The 22,065-nt window shown below is 41.2% G+C and overlaps 1 protein-coding gene across 1 annotated transcript in view; it reads right to left on the reverse strand.

Moving 5' to 3' along the window:
• Window positions 1–22,065, reverse strand: part of LOC126259979 (protein Shroom3) — a 365,788-nt gene that overhangs the window by 8,237 nt on the left and 335,486 nt on the right. The window contains exons 10-12 of the mRNA XM_049957111.1: window positions 6,209–6,387; window positions 3,573–4,286; window positions 1,735–1,942 (exon numbers count right to left, since the gene is read on the reverse strand). Of these exons, the coding sequence (XP_049813068.1) occupies window positions 1,735–1,942; window positions 3,573–4,286; window positions 6,209–6,387 (1,101 nt within the window). The remainder of the gene's footprint in view (window positions 1–1,734; window positions 1,943–3,572; window positions 4,287–6,208; window positions 6,388–22,065) is intronic.

Here is a 22,065-nt window from a genome sequence, read left to right on the forward strand (position 1 = left end):
TAGATATAAACTGAACTAAGGTTCTTCACAGAAAACCATTGTTGCTGGCAACAGTGTTGGACGAGCAACTATTTATGACCAAACTTCAGCAGAAAAGGGGTAATCATATGCTTACAGGAAAGGTACGATGAAATTGATGAAGAAGAGGACATAGGAGGAGAGAACATGAGGATATGTCAAACTGCTGGTGCTGAAGCTGGAGACGTTACAAACATTATGCAACAATCAGAAACATGGCAGGACCTATGAAATGCTTGTAAAGGCGTTGTGTGATAAAGCATGCTACCGTCGCATATCATCATTGTGACAACCAAAACTCTGGGACATTTTTCAGAGTAAATGTCGAGTGATACTAATATGCATGTATACACTCAAGGACTAAGTTTTCTGTAAAAATGAATGTATCTTTTGATTTGATGTTTTTATACTAAGTTTAAGAAACTCTCAACGATGCGACACTTCCGCTAATCTGGCACCCATATGTGCGAGGAATGACCAGTTTAGCAAGAGTCTAGTGTACTATCAACATGCAAGTTTAAATATATCAGCTGGATAATGATGTTGTAAGACATGGACTACAAGGGTTTGTGCAGGCTGGAAAATCATTGCTGTATTAGAAAATGATGACTAGTTAGTGTATTTCACAAGTAAAGCATATTTCAGTATACAAAGATCTTGAAGTGCAATATGCTAGAGTTCGGTTAGATGTAATAAATCTGATAAATTGAGAAGATGCCAGTCTGTTATGAATATGAGTAAATTTGATGCTGGCAACTTTAGTCTGGGGAAATTTTAATTGAAAAATTCTTAAAGCATTAACAAAAGTATAATATTCCAATGCTTAATGGACTGGATTAATTAACAATACACTCATTTTAGTTGCACAAAAGTGGTATGAAAACCACCCTAGAATTTAGTATATCTTCTACAATCTGTCTTGGCCTATTCTATTACACAGAAAATTACTTTCTTTTGTGATGTTACAGATTGCTATACCATAGTAGGACAATACTATAATAGTATCATTGACAGTTTTAGGGTTCAAGCTATACTCGGCCTCTTCCTGTCACACAAGTTGCAAGAGTTATGAATTTGTATCAAAGTATTGGGAAGGCATTTAAGTAATGCTTGATACTTAAAACGAGATATGTGGTCAAAATTTATAACAATAAACTTAGATAAATTGTTTTTAGTAAATGTGATTATCATTAAAAAAGAAAATAGCTGCATTGTCATACAATCAAACGTATCAAACATTCCCTTCGGAAACAAAGGAAAAGAAAAAAAAAATTTAATTGCTGAAGTGAATAGACTGAATTCATATACAGAATGTTCATTGTGGTACATTTATCCATTGAAAATAATTAATATTTAACAGCTATGTAAAATATCTAAAACCAGTTTATTTAATATCCTGAAGTAAAAGTTTTTCATAGTGGTAGCTATTGTTGGTATTTATTTCTTGAAGTTTTCCTGGTGGATCAAATATATTCCATCATTTTTCAGGAGTACATCTGGGATATTATTACTTCATAAGCCCTGTGGATTTGCTAACTCTTGCACTTGCTTTGTTAAAAGTTGTTAGCCAAAATATCAGTACATGAATTAGTAATACGGTGGATGCACTCCCAAAAATGATGGAATGTTGCTACTTGTTTGCCTAATTACAATTTTACCACTGTTAGTCCCATAATGTTATAGACAATGCAATCAAGTTTTGTAAATTTTACTGACCTGCTGTTTGCTTCAGACTGCTGATTTGTGCTTGGTGATGGTGGAGGGGATGCATTGCTAGCACAACTGCTTGCGCCAGTGGTACTGCTACAACTACTGTTGCTTTGGGAAGAATGAGATCTCAGAGGTCCTCTTGGCCGTAATGTGACATCAATACGGAAAAGATCACTGACATAATCAGTAGGCTTTTTATGATCAGGGTCTGGAACTATAACAAAATTTCTTGAATTATGTGTGGCCTTTAGAAAAATGAATGAGTGAATTGAATATGTGACATCATAATGTACTTATTTCATAACAACTAATGATCTGTTAGCAGTCTTCCACAGTGATGGGGTACAACCTATTTTAAAGAATGGTTCCAGTTAAAGAAATAAAAGTGAGCATCTGCTTTCTGTCAGGAATTCACATTTTACTGACAAGTAAGGTTATTACAACAGAGTTAGTATAATAATAATAAAACTATGGTTGGTTCATAGTAATGAATTCGAAACCAGCCTGGAATTGTCCTGTAAGTAACTGTACACTGCTGAAACAGTTATGTAAAGCAGTTTTCTGAATTGCATGTTTTAGGTGAAGTTTTGAAACAATAACTCATATAGAGAAGTGAGCACAATTGGCTAAAAACTGGGTAAGTTAAGGCATCAGAGAGATTTAGCATTTGGCAGCAATGATCGCCAATGGCATGTCCCCTTCCTTCCTGGCATTATCCTATGTCCTTTGTAGAGAGCGAACGTACTAAAACATTGCCACTGATGGATGTAGCACTTGTTTCTGCACACAGATATCCGTTCTGGTAGGAAAGTCTAAGAAATCAGTATACTATTTTTTTCTGTGAATAATGTAAACTATGCCTGACAATAAAAATACAGACAAATGGGAAAAAAACCAGTGTTGATACAAGGGATCAGCCTAGCATTCACCTAAATAGGTGCAGGACACTGCATAATAATCATTCCTTGCCTGACCCTGTACCAGACCAATATTTATTAATATGGATTCAGTATAGGTTCACCATATCTTCTAGGCTCAAAAGCCTGTAATAAATAATTCAGCTATGGAACATGACTTAATAATGATAAAATACAGATATTATACAGTAAAAATGTAAGTATCACAACCAAACAGATGATCGAAGCTGAGACATTATTACGTACAACACATGTGCCATTTCACAGACAGCTGTTCTTCATATAAATAAGGAGAATAAAAGTTCTTTAAATTGTGTCATTCTGCAGGAATAAAAGTGACAAATTTCAAATAAAGGCAGTTTAAAAGTGCATTTTTTCCCTACATTACAAAGATGAAGAAAAAAAGAAAACTGATTTAATAGCTTTTACTTTAATCACATTTCCTCAATATTTACATATCAGCTGGTGTTAAGGAATGATTACAACTGCAACACGGAATGAGACAGAAATTTGTGAGTGATCAAGATAAGATCATTCAGAGGTAATGAAGTTAAACAGCCTGCAACGCTTTTCACTGCAGTGGACTTAAAGAAGTGTGTAATTCAGAATGAATATTAATGAGTAGAAGCTGCACTAAATTAATTTTTCACCATTAGTGTCTGGGCGTAAAACAGCTTTCACTTCATTGAGTGCTGAAACTACAATTTGCATCCTTTGTTGTTAATTCCAATTGAATTTCAAACAGTGGGGCACAATTACAGTTTTCATGTACGAAAAAAATTTCTGTTGCACTTAATATGATATTCATTCTAGACTTAAACCTACGAATTCCAAGGTGAACAATATTCTGAACAGTTTTGAGCTTCATGGCTAAATTACTAGCCCTAACATTAAAACACACTATGGAAACATAGGATAAAGACTTACCAAGAATGCCCTGCAACTTGTCAGTTGGTGGCAATTTGCTGGCGAGATCAAGTGAGAGCTCCTCACAGTCTATCTCCTCCTGCAGCTTCCTTCGTGCAGGTGGCCACCCCTGCTGTGGTGCCTGTTGTTGCTGTGGTTCCTGCTGCTGCTGCTGCTGCTGCTGCTGTGGTGGTGAGGTTTCCAGATGCGACTGCGACTGTGTTCGGACTGGGGACGGAGGTTCGTCCAGCTCAGTTTGTGAGGCAGCATCGCTGGTGGCTGCATTGACACGCAAGACGACCTCTGAACGCTGCACCAGCTGCAGCTGCTCAGTAACCACAGGCCCCACACTCTGCTGGCTGTGCTGGCTCTCTGTCTCACCACGCGTACTCTCAGTGGCACTGTCTTCCCAACGGGCCTCCGAACCTTGTTCACTCCGCTCTATTTCCTCTCCTAGCCTGTACGACTGCTCACTGTCTATATGTGACTTACAGTCCTCTTCGTCCTCTGCCCTGAGCTCCCTACTACCGTACAAGTTCTTTAACTCTAAACTGTCAGGAGGTGGTCCCGTGTCCAGAGGTGTGCCATCGTCAGTCACTGTCGGAGGAACGGAACTGGGCACCGAAGATGACTTGCTGTGGTTAAGAGGTGATGGCAAGGCTGCTTCTTGTCTGTCTTCTCTCTGTTCATTCTCCTCTACTACTGCTCGTTCCGGCACAGCAAGTCGTTCGCATTCTGCAGTACACAGTTATGTGGTATAAGTACAAATTTAATCTTACACCTTAATGTTAAACAAAGAAAACTTTAACCTAGTATGTAATCAAATAACAAAATAATGTCACAAAGTGTAAACTTAGAACCACAACATTTCAACAATGGAAGATTTCCGTTAACAAAAGTAACGCTCTCGCTCTCTGCAACGACAACAGGACATAGACTCCTGTTAAACAAGATGTATTGGCATCTTAACCTTGATTCAACTGTATTCTTGGCTCACTGATCACAGCAATAATATAAGGGGCAGTCAAATGAAAACTGGACGGATGGAAAAAAAAGTAAGTAAACTGTTTACCATTTCAGAAGGAAGTGCCATAACTGTTAATACATTTCTTCCACAGTGAGACAAGACGGTCAGTGCCTTCATGGAAAAATGTTTGCAAGTCTTTGTCCGAAGCAAATTGACTGCAACGAATGCCCAGAAATATGGAAGTCACACGGGGAGAGTTTGGGACTGTACGGGGGATGTGTAAGAGCTTTCTAGTGAAACTGGTGCGGTCCCCCATGTCGGGAAGGTCGTTTTGAATAAGCTGCAGAAGTTTCGTTGGGAAGCCCTTACACATTCTCCGTACCATCCCAATGTCTGCCCGTGTGGTTTCCATATTTTTAAAGCCCTGAAGAAAGACATTTGTGGCCATCGATTCGATTCGGATGAAGGGATGCGTGCCTGGGCACAATCACAGTTCTGTAGGCAACTGCAAAGATTTTACTGTGAAGGCATTGACTAGTTTGTCTCAGTAGGATAAATGTATTAACAGTTGTGACAATCACTTTTGTTCCGTCTGTCTAGTTTTTGTCTGACTGCCCCTCATATACACTTTAAATTAATTTCTTTATCCATAAAGATGCATTCATTACTGAATAAAATGCACACAGAAGGATGATCTTGCTAGGCTCTGAGTTTACTTATAAGAATACTGTGATTTACACAATTAAAAGCTTTTGCTCAACTGAAGACAAAGTGTGTAAATAAAGCTGTGATCAGATTACGGCACTTTATTTGTAGAGGTCCGTCTCGATCATGTAAATTGTACAGTTCACAATTACTGGGTTTGACCCTTGCCATCTTTACATCTGTTACAAGTACATAAACAGTGGTGTAACGAACTAAATTCAATGAGCTGAAGCAAAAGCTACAGCAGGCCTGCACAAGAAAGATAAAAATTCTGACAAGATTAACAGCTCTTCATACCAGCCATACATACCACAAATATATTCTGATGTAGGTATAAAAGCCAAAAATCTATATATCTAGAAGATACATACAAAGTGCTATGACGGCCTGGATGTGTCTAACATTTATATAAATAACTGAGGCAAGTAGAGGGCACTATAGCTAGGGTACACGGGTATTGTACTGTAAATTTATTTTAACTGTTCAATTTATGATACCTGTTACTCGTGTAGCCAAGCTATATTTCCCTTTACTGGCCTCAGTTATTTGTACAAAAACTAAACACATCTAGGCCATTACCAGCACTTTCTACATACCTAGATATTTAGATTTTGACGTCGATACCTACATCAGAATATTTTTACGTTATGTATGGCTGGTAATCCTGTTGACATTTTTATTTTTCTTATGTATCACTAGGCCTGTTTTAGATTATGCTTCAGCTAATTGAACTTGGTTGGTTAAACCACTGTTTTTCTATTTGTAACAGATCTGAAGATTGGAATGGTCGAAACTGTAATTGTGAATTGTACAATTTATGATCGAGACGGACCTTTACAAATAAAATGCCTTTGACGCACCACTACGAACAGAAAGTTCCAGATTATGAACGGTGTCGACGGAGCGAGTCAAAGCAGTCACGTGAGGTGCAGGCCTCGGGGAGAGTTACGTGTGTGACGGCACTAGTAATTGAGAGGATGTGCACCTGGAGAGGCGAGTCGGTCCTCCGCAGCGGCGGGCGGTGGCGGCGGAGCGTGGCCCGGGTGCACGCCGTCCTCGGCGCCCGGGGGCGACATGGTCCGCTTGTAGCTGCCCTCGAGCGCGGGCAGGCATCGCTCGGCGCGCTCCCGCCGGTACGCCAGGTACGACGCCTTGGACGTGCTCCTGCAACGGCAGAAACACATGTCGTGAGTGCGAGACATCCACCGGTCGACTGCTGCTGCTGCCACAGTAATTTGGGCGGTGACGCCCCCGCGCACGCGCACTTCTGCGCCTTGACGAACTGCCAGTGGACGGACTGACGTGGTGTAGCGTGGCGTGGCCCTGGCCGCTCTGTTTACGGAGCCTCGGCCTTACACGCTGCGTGTTTAGATGATTAGGGGACGCTACGCGCTGTCGCTATATACTGCCTCGTCTCGTCTCGTCTGAATCATCATCAGAGATATCCGCGTCTGCGATCCGCGTTTTCCGAAACAACCGTTGCGAAATTTTCCAATTGTGAGCTACTGAAAGACCCGACGCACCGACAGACTAATTTCGTATGCAGCCTACACGCCCCGACGGACCGTACTCAGCGATTACAGCGTCGCACTATTCCTATCGCCGGTTGCAAATTGTTCACTGAGGTTATGTTCAACGAGATGCTGCCTGGTTTTACACAGAAACAAAACTGGGATTTGATTTGCTCGTTGTAGAGCTAAGAAGGCAAAGAAATTTACCCACGCTTTGTCACTTAAGGAACAGGGTGTCGATGATTTTTGTAAGTATATAACAATGGATGGAACTTGTTCTCGGAGCTGCTGATCATCATCAAACCATTCTTAACGCAGAAGAGTAGTCATGAGAGGGGCTGTAAGGAATGACTGTTCGCTACATTGCCATTTCTAGCCACTAACAGAAGTTACGAGGACCCTAAATTCAGTGCAGTTGTATCCCCACTATTGTTATTTAAAATGGTTCCTGAAACCTGCAACGTGATTTACAGTTGCCTGAGGGAACACATCCTGGCAAAACAAACTAAGTAAAACAAAGGTGTTCTCTAAACGTTATGCATTTATTTATGTAAGTTGCATTTATTTATGTAAGTAGCATAAAATATGTCTTCTGTAAGTTTCCTACTAATTGCAAATTACGAGAAAGACTACAAATGGCAATAGCGCACATCATCTAATAAATACAACAGGAACATACGAAATGAAGCATTTTGCTGTTCATAGCAGAAGGCTTGGATGTAGGCCGAATTTTTTTTAACACTTCTAACAGTGAAGCAATTTATTTTACGAATAAAAGTCCATCGACTGTCTACATTTTGGTTTTTAGATTTTATTTCCGATACGTATCGTAAATGAAATCTAAGATCTAATCTGTCACTATTTCAGTTTTTAGATTTCATTTCCGATAAGTATCGGAAATAAAACCTACAAATCTATATAGAGATGGTCGACGGACTTTTATTCATAATATACATATCTTTTACTCTATGTGCCACATTAAACCATTTTGGATTCGTTAAAAAGTACTTCATTTTTTGTTGCTCTATTGCTATACTCCTCGCACGCCGTGCCCCATAAACATCTGCAAACTTTAAATTTCTCCAGAAACTTGTCATTGTTGTTTCGCACGCTTCGCACTCTGTCATGTGCAATGAACATCTTTTAATCCTGCGCGCAATGACGACAGACGAAGTTTTGTCAGGCGGTTGGGACGATTTGGTGGATGAAGTTCTGCGGGGACAGAGGGCCGCTGGGTGAAATTGTGGATGTGCCCAACAGAAGGCCCGACAGGAAAAGCTGCTCGGTCGGTCGGCCAAAGCGCCTACACATGTCCTATTTGTCGAGCCGTCGGTTGGCTAGTGCGTGTGTACGGCCCTTAAACGTGACAGGTTGTGAAACACTGGACGATGCACGAACAATTGGGAGAAGCGAGGGCCGCATACAAGACGCTGCCGCAGAAAATAGTCTGGCATAACAGAAGAACATAACACCATTGCACACTAGGAGAAAACCGAGTGAGGTTGCGCTGTTGTTAAGAAACGGGTCTTGTATTTGGGAGGATAGAGGCTCTAATCCTCAACTTGCAATCCAAATCTAGTTTTTTTTTCCCTAAATTACTTCCTAATGTTTCCTAATTGTATGGCTCTGAGCACTATGGGACTCAACTGCTGAGGTCATTAGTCCCCTAGAACTTAGAACTAGTTAAACCTAACTAACCTAAGGACATCACAAACATCCATGCCCGAGGCAGGATTCGAACCTGCGACCGTAGCGGTCTTGCGGTTCCAGACTGCAGCGCCTTTAACCACACGGCCACTTCGGCCGGCTCCTAATTGTATAACCACGGCCGACTACCTGTCCTATCCTTGCGAAAATGTACCTGTATGTATGTAAACGTCTGTATATATTAATTTTCTTGTCCGTAACAGTAATGTCCAATACCCTCATAAAAGTAATTCACGGATGAATGAAACTACTACACTATTACTACTACTGCTACCGCCCACCGGTCCCCAAGTAATGCTTGGTGCCCATGGAAGGCAGTTTATCCGGCTCGCCAGTCCAGCGAGAGTTTTACCTTCTCACTGTCGATGCAGCGCGTACTAAGCTTAGTGTCAGACTACTTGATCCTGGCTGAAAATAGGTAATCAATTACATTCCTCTGAAAAAGCTACTGTAGAGAAAGACGTTTCTCGCGTATTTCGCACAAAATAGGAAGTTAAGGATTCTAGAAAATCTTTCCAAATTTTTTTTATTGCGATCCGATTTCTTGAATTATTTAGCAACATGTTTCCTATTAGAACAACTTTCCAAAACACTGTGATCACTGTTTGTTCAACTCATGTTTATTATAATGCCATATCGCTCATGCACCATCAGACTTTTTCGTTTGTAGTCCATAAAAATGTTTATGTTGCGGGGAGATGTGGAGACTATTTCTGCAAAGAAGCAAATACAGCAAAGTAAAGAATGGTAACAATAGCAATGTAATGAACTACAAATGTGATATTCATTACGAAAAAAAGCATACGAAATACGAAATTTCATGTGATAAGAGTAACAATCAGTACAATGAAAATTTCACTTTTTTTATTCACTCTATGACTAGTTTCGGGCCGGGACCCATTTTCAAATCATTGCAACATAGTCAAAAATGGTATTTTCGAAAGTATGCTGGAAGTTCGTATAAGTAACAAAGCTCGTCATGGGGCGGGATGGTATGAATTAAAAGATAACATAGTTTAGATAAGATTGGCGGTAAGCCATAGGAGTAGTCACTTGATAAACGGACTCATTTCAATGGCATGCTGCATTTACAACCACTTTTTAACGCAAATTACAAAGCTACAGAAACACACAGAATAATGAGCCTTCTCCCTGTTTCGCCCCTCTGTTCTTATCCTGATAACACTGGTTACAGGAAACATGTCTACGTCATGCATAATTTATGGCTCTTCGTTATGTTCCCTGATACAAATATAAACTACAGAGTTTGTGTGCTTACCTTTGAAATGTGAGCGAATGCTGACGCTAACCATCTCACTACTATTGCCACACATCTGGCTATCAGTTGCTAATGTCACAGTAAATGAGCATTAAAGCAGTAATATTTGTGTAGTTTCGGAGAGGACAAATAACCTTTGCTCCGGAAAAAGTAGGTGACTCATGTCAAACAGCTCTGCTTCCTATGATTTCCTATTAACGTACAAAGACAAAGGGTACGTTTCTGTCTTCGAACAATAATGATTTCAGCGACAACAAAAACGAGAGTGTCAAGATGCCTCAAATCGAGAGGAAATGAAATAAACGCCACTGTCAAACAACCGTACCTTACTTTTTCAGTGAAAGGATATTGTGAGCGCTAAATTGATTTTTTCTAATCTTCCCTAATGTACACAACGTGCGATGATAAATGAAACTTTTTTCCGTTTTTGCCTGCCCGATTAGGCCACCCGCAGAACTCACAACTGTCGACGCGCAGCACTCAAGGTATTCCAAGTTAAGATAGTACGCTCACTTTGATTTTATTACTTTATCCACTCTGTTTAACCCGAATATTACCTCATTATCTTCGAAGATAGAAATGTATTTTGGTGTGGAGACAACATTAGATTTGATAAGCATATTTCATTCCTCCAGTTTCTGACATCAAAAATACAAAGAATTCGACCTTAGGGTGCCAAAGTAAAGACAAAGAATTGGTTGTGTTTTTAAATTCTTTTAAGGTTCTGCTGTTGCTATCAGATCAAACATTTAATTACTGTGGCCTACACATCAGCAATGGGAAGCTAAAATCTGATTCGTCATGCGATGGTTCATTTGCACAGGTACTTTCGGATTCATTAATGCGTCAATAACATATTTCGTCGTTCAAATATTCACCAACGGCTCCAACATAGAATTAATAGACAGCTTACCGATAATGCACAACAATTCATAAGCAGTGGCATAACTAGCGGTTCACCCTGCGATAACTCGCTCCACTGAGTCTTGACATTCCTAGCATACTTTGTTTTCGATTCTTAAAGCCTTAACCGCAAATATTATTAACTATTTATGGATTTATCTGTTAATAACCAGATATAGTCGTGTATATTTTTGCAGTTTTGATAAAACTGACACACTGTAGATCAAAAATAATCGTATGAAGCTCCATGAAAGATTATTAATGCCGGTCCTCTTCCCCTTTTCTTGATATCCCACAAAAATTAACTTTCTATTTTGTCAGTGACAAAAAATCGAAAGTTCTGCTACGCAAGCGAATCGTAACGGTACCCGCAGAACGAGCATAAGCTGTAACGGCCAATTATGCTGATCAGTATGGCATATTAAATCGAGAACCCGCTTGGAGGTCGTTCGAGAACTGGCATGTACTGCTACTCTGGCAGCGAAAGTTACCGAATAGTACATTCACTTCAAGCAAGCAGGAATATCATTCTATTTGTTTTTAAGTATCACCATGTAGAATAAAAGAATTCGTTTTTCTTTCATAGAGCCAGCGATTTTTTTTTAATAGATACGAGACTAGAATAGAAGGGAGCACCGATAGAGGTACTCAGGGTACCTTCCGCCACACACCGTAAGGTGGCTTGCGGAGTATGGATGTAGATGTACTCGCAGATGTAGACGCTATATGATACAGACTGGAACTTTCTGTCGCGTTTTGATGGTTATTGCTTATCCCGTAAGCCACCCAAAATTTAGTTTGAGATCTGAAAACTAGTTCGTAGGAGGTGCCGAAAGACTCTTTCCAGTGGATATGAGCAGGGTCGTTGCATTGGCGCCCCGTCATCAGGGCCAACGAAGTGTTCTGATGTGTTTCTGTATCACAACATCCCAGGTACATATTACTCTCAGCATTTAGTAGTCTGCAGTCAGCTGTGTGGTTCGATTTGTTTTGTACTGCAATTTCATTCGTATTAGTGTATGTTGTAGTACAATAAATTTCTCCCAAGTCTGGTTACGTATCGAATTATTTTACCCGTTTACACAGGTTGTTTCGCTTTTGTGTCTGTTGTTATTGAGCTGTTTGTGCGTACGAATTGTCCAGTATATTTCTTTTTATCTTTTGTACCAGTTGTTAGCAATAAAAGCTTACTACTCCACTAGTGATACGGCGCAAATGATTTTCCGCGGTGCTTCAGCAAATGGAAGTGATTGCGACGCCATACACACTCAGTAATATCCACGTGGCGGTGTACAGCTTAATAACTTGTTTGGCAGAATTTTCAGCGTCTTAAGATCACAGGTTCTGTAGTAACACCAAAGGTAAAAGACCTATTTGCTGCTCCTGAGATGGAGTTTCGTGTGCTAAATTTAGCGGACCAAAATCTTGGAACCAATGTGGGACGATTGGCTGCAGCGTAATCTGTGAGTCACCCTCTTGTTTTAGCAGTATTTCATGAATAACTGCTGTAATCCAAACAATGCACTAAGGACAGATACACAGCCGTGAATGGGTATCATCACGTTGAGTACCTCCTATCGGATCTAAAAAAAAGTACGCGTTTCCAGGCTTATGTTTATTGAGCTATGTTTCCTTGTTTCTAAGAGTAATATCACCTCTCAAAATATTCTAAAAGAACAATAATGACATCTGTGAATGTGAGGCGTCCCAGCAGCGGTAAACACGTTACCAAACTCTACGTGGCTAATACAAGACGACAGCCATCCAAGTTTTACTCGGAAAATGTTTGGCGTGTCCAATTTTTTGACATCACGCGCATTTATGCGTGGTATAAGCTGGCCCAAAAGAGTTAAGCAGCCCACAAATGTCGGTCTTCAAAGCAGCAAAAAGACTCGCAGCTAATAAAATTTTCATGGCAATGGTAAAACGTGAAGTTTCTGTGACGCATAGGAGAAAATCGAGAAAACGTCACACACAATTAGGTAGTTGTACTTCTCAGTGTCTTCCGAAAAATCATAAGCTACCCTCTGCGAGTCGGCAGTTTCCTATCTAATTTCATGTTACAAGAGGGTGGGAAGGAGACAGATTGAATATTTACATTTAAGAAACGTTCTTCACTGGTGTGATGAAGATATGTAAAGTGCATAAATTTGGTAGCACCGTTATTTCCATTTGAAATAATTCTTCATTACGAAATTCAAACTTTTTTTTTTAACACACAACATACAACCACGGCAACTCGCGTGGTCACAGCACAGTTGCCGAAATATTGATGTTGATTTTAAGGATACTACAGCACTGTCGCAGCATCCGCTGAGCGACGGAGCCGCGAGGCGGCGAAGCGAACAGGACGAACGCGCCCGCGCCCCTGCCTCTGTCTTGCGCAATCGCTTGGCAGGTCTCCAAACAAAGCACGGAGCAGCCCCACCCCGTGGCTTCCGATATGTTTGCGAATTCCAGAGCGACGGCCTGTTCTTAACTGAAGCGTACAGCCAGCGCACGCGGAGGTCGCCGATGCAGGACCCGAACAGAGCGAGACTTTGGAACTTCATTCATTTCAACAGCACTTAATAATTACAGCTGTTGTGTACTTGCTGTGTTACCTAAACAATTCATGTTTCATAGTTTTATGAAATATGTGGAAAATGTTCAACATACCGTCGGCTCTTGGTAAATAATTTCGTAGTTACAGGTAAAACACAAACTACGCATCTTGATGGCTGAATTTCGGTTTAAGGCCAACGCCAGACAATAGCTCAAGATAGGCTTGTAGACCACAAACCGATTGTCTTTTCACTCGTAAGCACTCTGTCAACGTGTAAGTCCACTGGTGGCACTTGGAATACACCCATAGTTCACTATGAAGGACAAACGTCGAACTTTCATTAAGTATAGAAAATCCCACTGACAACAAAGTGAAAGACGAAGTGGTGTAACAATTCACCTAATTATTTACTTTGACAGTTCGAAAAATACAGGAGTAGTGACAGTTCCATTAACTGTTAACGTACATGAAATTTTAAAAAATTACCCAAGTGCGAGTAGCACTCGAGCAATGAGGGTACCGTACGAACTTATTAGTTCATCCATACTGGAAATATAATTTAGTTCATACATCCTGGGAATAGAGAATCCCAAAGATTTTTGCCTGTTATCGATATCGATACTAGCAAGATACTGGTCCCGGGAATTCCAAGACCGTATCAAAATCTCTACAGCAGTTCTTGAGATTAGCCCCCAAAAAGAAGCGAGGAGCAAACTTCAGCCTATATATTTAGAGAGAGCAAATTTAATAAAAAGTTTTCTTATTTACTTAATAAAACACAACAACAACCTACATTTTACGTTCGCATGCAGTAATGTTTGTCTATTATGCTGTTGACAGGTAATGACTGCAATGTATGTTCAAATGCCAAAAATATATTTTTATGTGATACAACTACAATTTAACAAGTTTCAGACTTTTTATTTTACTTGTACTATGAAACTTTGCTTCTTGCCGAATTTCATGATAATATGTCAACGAGAAGTATTCTATTGGTTCTGATGAATCAGTTTGCGAGTGTCAAATTATGTGACATGAATGGCCGAATCTTTTGAGCGTAAACTTTGTTACACCGCCAAGGGACCATAGACGTTAATTTGCGACATACATTTGTACCGGATACGCCGACCCAATCCTGAGAAAGGGTTCTTGAACAGTCGGGCAGACAAACACGGACAAGTAAGTGATCTATAGGGGTTTCGTTTATACAGACTATATCAAAAATAAATATTTGAGAGACAGAGGTTAAACATACAGCCTAATAAAGTGGTGATTTTGACGTAGACAATGGCGCAATAATTTATACCGATCCAGGAGCTCACTGGAAACCGGTAATAACATTCGACGACCGTACAAAGAACGGAGTAGATATAGTTAAGATGATCTCGCTGTATCATGTGCACAGAAATTCAAGAAGATGACTTCTTACGGCTCTGCTCTCATGAATCTTAGCTCCCTCGATCCACTTCGGACTTATACAGTGAACTAAAACAACATTGCTCCCTCGCAGTCGAGACTTTGTTATTGACCTTCGGCTTACCAAATACGGAACAAAAATGTTGCCAAGAAGTCTGTCTTTCTACATAAAAGACTTCCTTGACATTCCTGTGATGGGAAGTCAGCCATAAACCTGGGGTGCAGATGCATCAACTCTACGAACAGCGCCGGCCGCGGTGGTCTAGCGGTTCTAGGCGCTCAGTCCGGAACCGCGCGACTGCTACGGTCGCAGGTTCGAATCCTGCCTCGGGCATGGATGTGTGTGATGTCGTTAGGTTAGTTAGGTTTAAGTAGTTCTAAGTTCTAGGGGACTGATGACCACAGATGTTAAGTCCCATAGTGCTCAGAGCCATTTGAACCATCTACGAACAGCAGCAACATCAATAGTCAACACCACTGTTCATTGTAAATAAGTGTGTGTGTGTGTGTGTGTGTGTGTGTGTGTGTGTGTGTGTGTGTAAGTACAATCTAACTTCTGCACCATTTCAGTGCAGTAATGTGTTCATTGTAAATAAGTATTATAGTAGTTGTATTACACGTTTATTACCTTATAAATAAATAAACTTTTTTATTTTAAATTCAGTGCATTAGTATTTGTAAAATGATTCTTTTATATGGTGTTCATTAAAAAATGACGATCATTCCACTTGGGACCTGTGGAATGGTACATTAGCTTATTTGTTTGAGTTGTAAATATTTGTCATAGATTGTTGTTTTCCGACATGTTCTACATCCTGGAGGACCTCCTCACTACGGATCAATTGGAATGAAAGTAAATCTAATCTAATCTGCAGAATACTGTTCTCCTGTCTGGCAGAGAAGTCATCGTACCAACATGGTAGACGTGCAGCTCCACGATATCACGCGTATTATCACTGGGTCATTAAAGTCTACCCCAGTACCATGGCTCTCCGTCATCGCCAACGTAGCACCGCCAAAACTAAGACAAGAAATATCTATTAAATATTGGTAAAACACAATTCGATGGCGCAAAATACCTACCTATTCAAGACTTCATTAGAAATTTACCAAATCACCGATTGAAGTCACGAAACCCAAAATGGAATAACAGCGACACAAGAGGAAAGGTTAGCTTCAACCTTACAGACGCTTGGAAAAAGGAATGGGAGAACTCAGTCAGTAATTATCACCTTATAACCAACCCCTCGAAAGCACTAAAAGGGTTCGACTTTGCTAGGAAAGAAGGGGTTAATCTCAACAGTGTCCGAAGTGGCCACACTAGATGCAAGGCCACGGTTTATAAATGGGGATTCATAGATAACACAAGCTGTGAGTGTGGAGAACCTGAGCAAACTCTGAACCACATTACTAAAGTGTGCCCTACTAGGAAATTCAGTGGTTCAGAAGGACCTCGAGCTATGAAGCGGATCCAACACCTGGACAGCGATGTGTAACCAATAGCTTCTAGTCTCGCATGACACATTAATATATCTGTATATCATATCACATTGACCACTTGCATGTATAACAAATATTTTATTCACTAGTTCATTATTTTAAATGTATTGGTATATATATATTCCTTTGAAACGTAATGACAATTTTTTGTAAATATGCTGCTGGCATGTCATACGATAAATAAATAACCTCGGGAATGGCACAAGGTGTTCTACGGGTCGCTGCTATGACTGCGGAAGCGGAAGTACACAAAATATAAACACCCGGTAAGTGTGCAATGCGTGTAATAATTTCATTTGCCCTGATCATTCCAAGGTCGCCTGTATGTCTTGTTCCGAAAACAATGATTAGATAAATATTTTTCGAATGCGTATATTTTTTAAACTCCAAGTCAATGATGCAGTTTTAGTTAAAATTGTGATGTAATATTAAAATTATGTTGTTTGCTCAAATATGGGGAAATTTGTCTACTTTTTATTGATAGATTTAATAACTGCCGTGGGCAACACTCAAAACACTCCATAAAAATTTTTCAAACTTCAATTACTACTTAGTTGAGAAAATGGCATAACCATATAATCCACGGCACCACTGGAGTTTCTTTTTAGAGTGCGATCACTGCAGTAGGGTTCATCTCTTTCTGGAGGGGGGAGGGGAGGGGCACGGACTAACACGTCTCTCCTTTGCCGACTAAACCTAAGGCACGTGGGCTACTCTGAATTGTATCTAGTCAGATCCTATCGATCCAAGAGAAGAATGTTGCAAGATGAACTCTAAGTGGTCACAGTACATACATTCAGTACCTATTGCACCAAATAAATTAAGCTGGGAAATGAGTAGACACCCTACGGAAAGCAACAATGTGTCAGAAACTGAGTTAGGGTCCAGTAAACATTGTATCGTAACACTTGTGGAAAGGCAGCAGTCCGTACTTCGCTTTAGTTCTTGAATCTGACACAGGGTCCACGCGCATGGCAACTACGGTATCGATTCTAATGCAGGATACTCTGCAGCAATGTGACGTTATCAAGAGACCTTAAAGAGAAAAATTCATGACCTACCATACGGAGGAAGAAGTTGCAACCATTAAACTAAATGAAGAGCCTACAGGTTCAAATAAATGGCGCAGTAGTTGGTAACGCTTTGGCCTTATGCCAATCCCTGCGCAACTACTGATAATTTAACAGAGCTGATTCGGTTGTACCTATGCATTTTCTTTCCAAATACCTCAAACTGTTAGTGATTATTAATGGTGCATAATGGGTATAGGAATAGCATTTTCCGCATCTTGCAGGCTGAACAACGGGTACTGCTCTGACGCCGAACACGATGTTGACGGAATGCCACAGCTCTATACAGACAAGATAATCGCAACTTATTAGTACGTATTGACTACTTTTAAACAGATAAGCGATTTTGTTTTCTTCCTAAATTTCTAGTAATTTAACTTCCACATCAATAATATCTTTCTAGGCCGTTTGATGCTAGTGCCTTGCCTTACATTTACGCGGCGAAATTGTTCCTTTCCCGAAATTTCCACAATTCGAAAGGATGGCAGATCTTGTTCTCGTTGCCCAGTGAATAGTGAACGCTACGGAAAAGGGCAGGGCATAACAGTATTTAACAGCAAGTTGGTTGGCTTCCGCCGTGTCGTATCGGTTTCTCCCCTCTGGCAGTCGGATTGCACAGTAAGACTTCACGAGGGAACCAACAATACACACAACTGAATCATTCTGAAAAGAGTAACAGCCTGTCAATGCAAATGTTTCTCTATCAGCAGCGTTCATACATCCGGTGCATTACCAAATTCAAAAGAAGTCTTCAACCCTACGGTTAATGCGACCCCCACAAGATCTCTAAACGGAACGGTATTATTGGCGGCCGTACGCTTTTGCTTTCCTCGGCCTGTGAATGTAGTCAGTTATGGGAGAATCGCGCTACGTGAAAACAACAAGATAGTGTGCCCAACCATTTTCCACATATACAAGTTTCTACCACATATGAATATTACACAAAAAACTAGAGCTAACTGGGAACCTAAGTTCACATTTGTTCAACTGAATTCGTTCAAGAAGATGATCGCAGCCTCTCGCTTTTCTCCCCTCTTAGTTCCGTCATTATTAAATAACGGTCGATGAAAGATGGAAACTACACTTTGTATGTAAGACGCTTCAGAACGCAAAAGGCAAGTGTAGTTCTGAAAGCATCAGGAGTGGAAAACAGAAACATCTATGTTGTATAGTATAATTTTCTATCGCAATAAATGCAATTTTAATTGTGAGCAAAGTCTAACACAGAGATCGTTCTGGAAGAAACCGTACAATAAACCAGCAAGATTTGCCTAAATTACATTAATATTTTTACCAAAATTCGGGAAGCAACGTGATTATTTAAGTACAAGGCAACTTCATTCCCAGAAACATAAAGTGAACATCTTGAGAGTGTATGGCCGTCAGAATCGGGAAAGTTATTCTGTGTCCCAACATGTTTGTTTGAAATAGACGATTGTTTCAAATGTTACCATCCGTTGCCACTGTGCTATGAGAATCGCCAGAATGCTACGGCAACGACTGGCTGTTAGGAGTAACTCGTGATTGACCTTATATTATTCCCTTTTGTGACCAAGCTCTACTATTGGAAGGTTCATATAAGACGAACATTCACAGTAATTAAGTACTAGTGTAAAGTTACTTGCTGAGAAGAGATTTAATTGGAACTGCACTGTTATAGATGCTCAAAGCGGTATTTATTCTTTGCCTTTATATATGATATATGAATATCACATTGGTTTTGTTTGGGATGGCTATAACTCGAATCTGGATATAATTTTTCTGAAAAGATATTGATTTCTGTACTACGTTGTCCGTAAAGGTACGGAAAAAAATGTACGAAAGAAATGAAGAACTATGCCAATGCTGTCTAATAAATTATTTGGATTCAAGAACTGAATGATCAATAAACCGTCCATTGCTGGTGAAGGAAAACTTCAATTTTACGCATATTCATTTCATTAATTAGAAATAAAGGTTCCAGATCGAGGCCACGGGTGTCATAGGGAGATATCAATTCTGCGAACGAGCCTGCACCACATGGTCAACTGTGTTTCTCCACGCCGCTACGAAAATGACGACTGCCATATCGGGATGCACACTGGACTGTATGTAATCCACCAGCTGAAAGAATCTGTTTCTATTTCAGGAACATCGAGAAGAGGGACATTCATTTTATGTAGAGAATGGGAATTGTCTTATTTACTATAAGGGTGGTAGCTAGGATATTCTGACCCGTTGAGGGAGTTGAGCGGTGGGGGGAAAGGGGGGGGGGGGTTAAATCCATTATCCATTCACAGCTCATACACGGCCTGTGTGCTGCCTTCTCTTCAGATCACAAGGACTGAGATTCGAAACCTTGGTACAGCTGAAATAAATTGGGAAGGTAATAGCGGATAGTCACTGTCTCGACTACAGTATTTTTTAAAGTTGCGAAACTTCTTGGCAGATTAAAACTATGTCCGGACCGGGACTCGAATCCGGAACCTCGCCTCAGCTAACCACGCACATCTCACGTCCGGTCCTCGCGGCGCAACTTCCGTCAGTACATGTCTCCTACTCTGCAGAGCTTTCAGCGCACACGTAATCCACCGTGACTAACACAACACAACACAGCACCTGCGGTCGGAGCGGCAGAGGGAGGCGCGCAGCCATTGCCTGATGGAAAGCAGCGCGCACTTGGCGGAGGACACGGAGTTGGACGCGGTGGCTGCCGGCTGGCTGTCCATGCGGACACTGCCCACTAGCCGCTCCGCACGCCGCGACCGCAGCGCCTCTTGGCAGGCTTCCGACAGGCCGCGCGCGCGCGTTGCGGCCCGAAGCCCCGCACTAGCTGCCGGATTACTGCGCCACCAAAACATCGCCGGATGGATTTAACGCGCGTCCCAAAGATGCCACCCCCCCCTCCCCCCCCCCCCCCTCCATACGAAAATTTCCCTCTCTGGCGCAGATGTTGCGTCGATATCGAGGAATTTGGTTTTAGCTATAATGGTAGCCGCTGCGTAATAACTCGAGTGTTAACTCGATCTGCGCGGTGGTTTTATTTACATAGGATTTCACACTGAGGTGAGAAAGGTCACGGGATAGCGACATGCAGAGATACAGATGGCGGTAGTATCGCGCGCACAAAGTATAATAAGGCGCATTGGCGGAGCTGTCGTTTCTACTCGGGTGATTCATGTGAAAAGGTTTCCGACGTGATTATGGCCGCACGACGGGACTTACCAGACTTTGAACGGGGAATGGTAGTTGCAGCTAGGCACAGGGGGGTTCCATTTCGGAAATCGTTAGACAATTTTAACACTCCGAGATCCACAGTTTCAAGAATGTGCGGAGAATACGAAACATCAATCATGAACACTCACCACGGACAACCCAACGGCCTTCACTTAAGGACCGAGAGCAGCGACGTGTGCATAGTGTGGTCTGTGCCAACAGACAAGCAACACTGCATGAAATAACTGTAGATAACAACGCGGGACATACGACGAGCGCACCAGTTAGACAGGGCGACGAAATTTCGCGTTAATGGGGTATAATCGACGCGAGTGCTTTTCCAACTAGCACGACATCGCCTGTAACGCTTCTCCTGGGCTCGTGGCCATATTGGTTGGACACTAGAGGACTGGTTAACCGTGCTCTGGTCAGGTGAATCCCGATTTCAGTTAGTATGAGCCGGTGGTAGGGTTCGAGTGAGGCGCAGATCCCACGAACCGATGGAACCAAGTTGTCAACAAGCCGGTGGTGGCTCCATAATGATGTGGTCTGTGTTTACATGGAACTGAACCGATCATTGACTGGAAATGGTTATGTTCGGCTGCTTGGAGACCATTTGCAGCCATTCATGGACTTCACGTCCTCAAACAATTCTTATGAATGACAGTACGCCATGTAGAACATTTTGGACATTTCGATAATGTTAGCACTAAGCTCGCTTTACAATTGACAAAAATATAGAATTAAGTCATATTTCTTCCGAAACTTTGTCCTCATAACAAATCCGTGATTAATCAAAAGTTTGTTTGCTGATGAAATCCCAAAGTCGGTCATGTTGTGCGTGGACGATAGCGGCGTGGAAAGAAATTTCAGCGGGGCAACAGAAAGAGGGGTGCAATCTAACGGGGGCCTCTGCAACTGTTTCCTCATAGGAAACACTGCTGCGACACCCAGTGACGACATTAACGCCAGCGTTCTACCCGCTGCCGGCTTACAGGCGCAGGCTCGATCCTGCTACACTGCGGCGCGCTGTCCACTGCGGAGCTGCACAGGGAATGCAACCGAGTTTCAACCTAAGCCAGCAACGTTTTCTCTTCCATTAAGAAACATTACGATGTCGAACGGTTGATTTTAATATATCTTAAAGGATATGTTAGGTGTATTAAACTAAAAGATTAGAAGAAAAGGCGGCAAATAGAGTAAATTACTTGGAGTTGTGCAACACTGCAAGAATATCACACATTAAAAATGGTTCAAATGGCTCTGAGCACTATGGGACTTAACAGCTATGGTCATCAGTCCCCTAGAACTTAGAACTACTTAAACCTAACTAACCTAAGGACAACACACAACACCCAGTCATCACGAGGCAGAGAAAATCCCTGACCCCGCCGGGAATTATCACACATTACCCTTGCTGTATGTAGATTTTTATTAAAACTATTAGTATACTTAAAGAAAAATCCGCAATGTCAAAAATTGCACTATGTAACTCCCACAGATACGCATTTCTGGCTGTCGACATCGCAGTGAAGTCCCTTACATAACAACTAAAGCCATGATGATGACGCTGGTAACGTCGACACCTACGCTGGCGAAGTAAAGACGATACTGAAAATATAGGAAACTTATCCTTTTATTATTAAGTTTTCTATTTATTTAACTGTTTGGGTTTTGTCCAGAACAGCTACTATGGATTATTTGAAATTCTATGTT

This window comes from Schistocerca nitens, chromosome 5 (assembly GCF_023898315.1).
Source record: "Schistocerca nitens isolate TAMUIC-IGC-003100 chromosome 5, iqSchNite1.1, whole genome shotgun sequence".
Lineage (NCBI taxonomy): Eukaryota > Metazoa > Arthropoda > Insecta > Orthoptera > Acrididae > Schistocerca > Schistocerca nitens.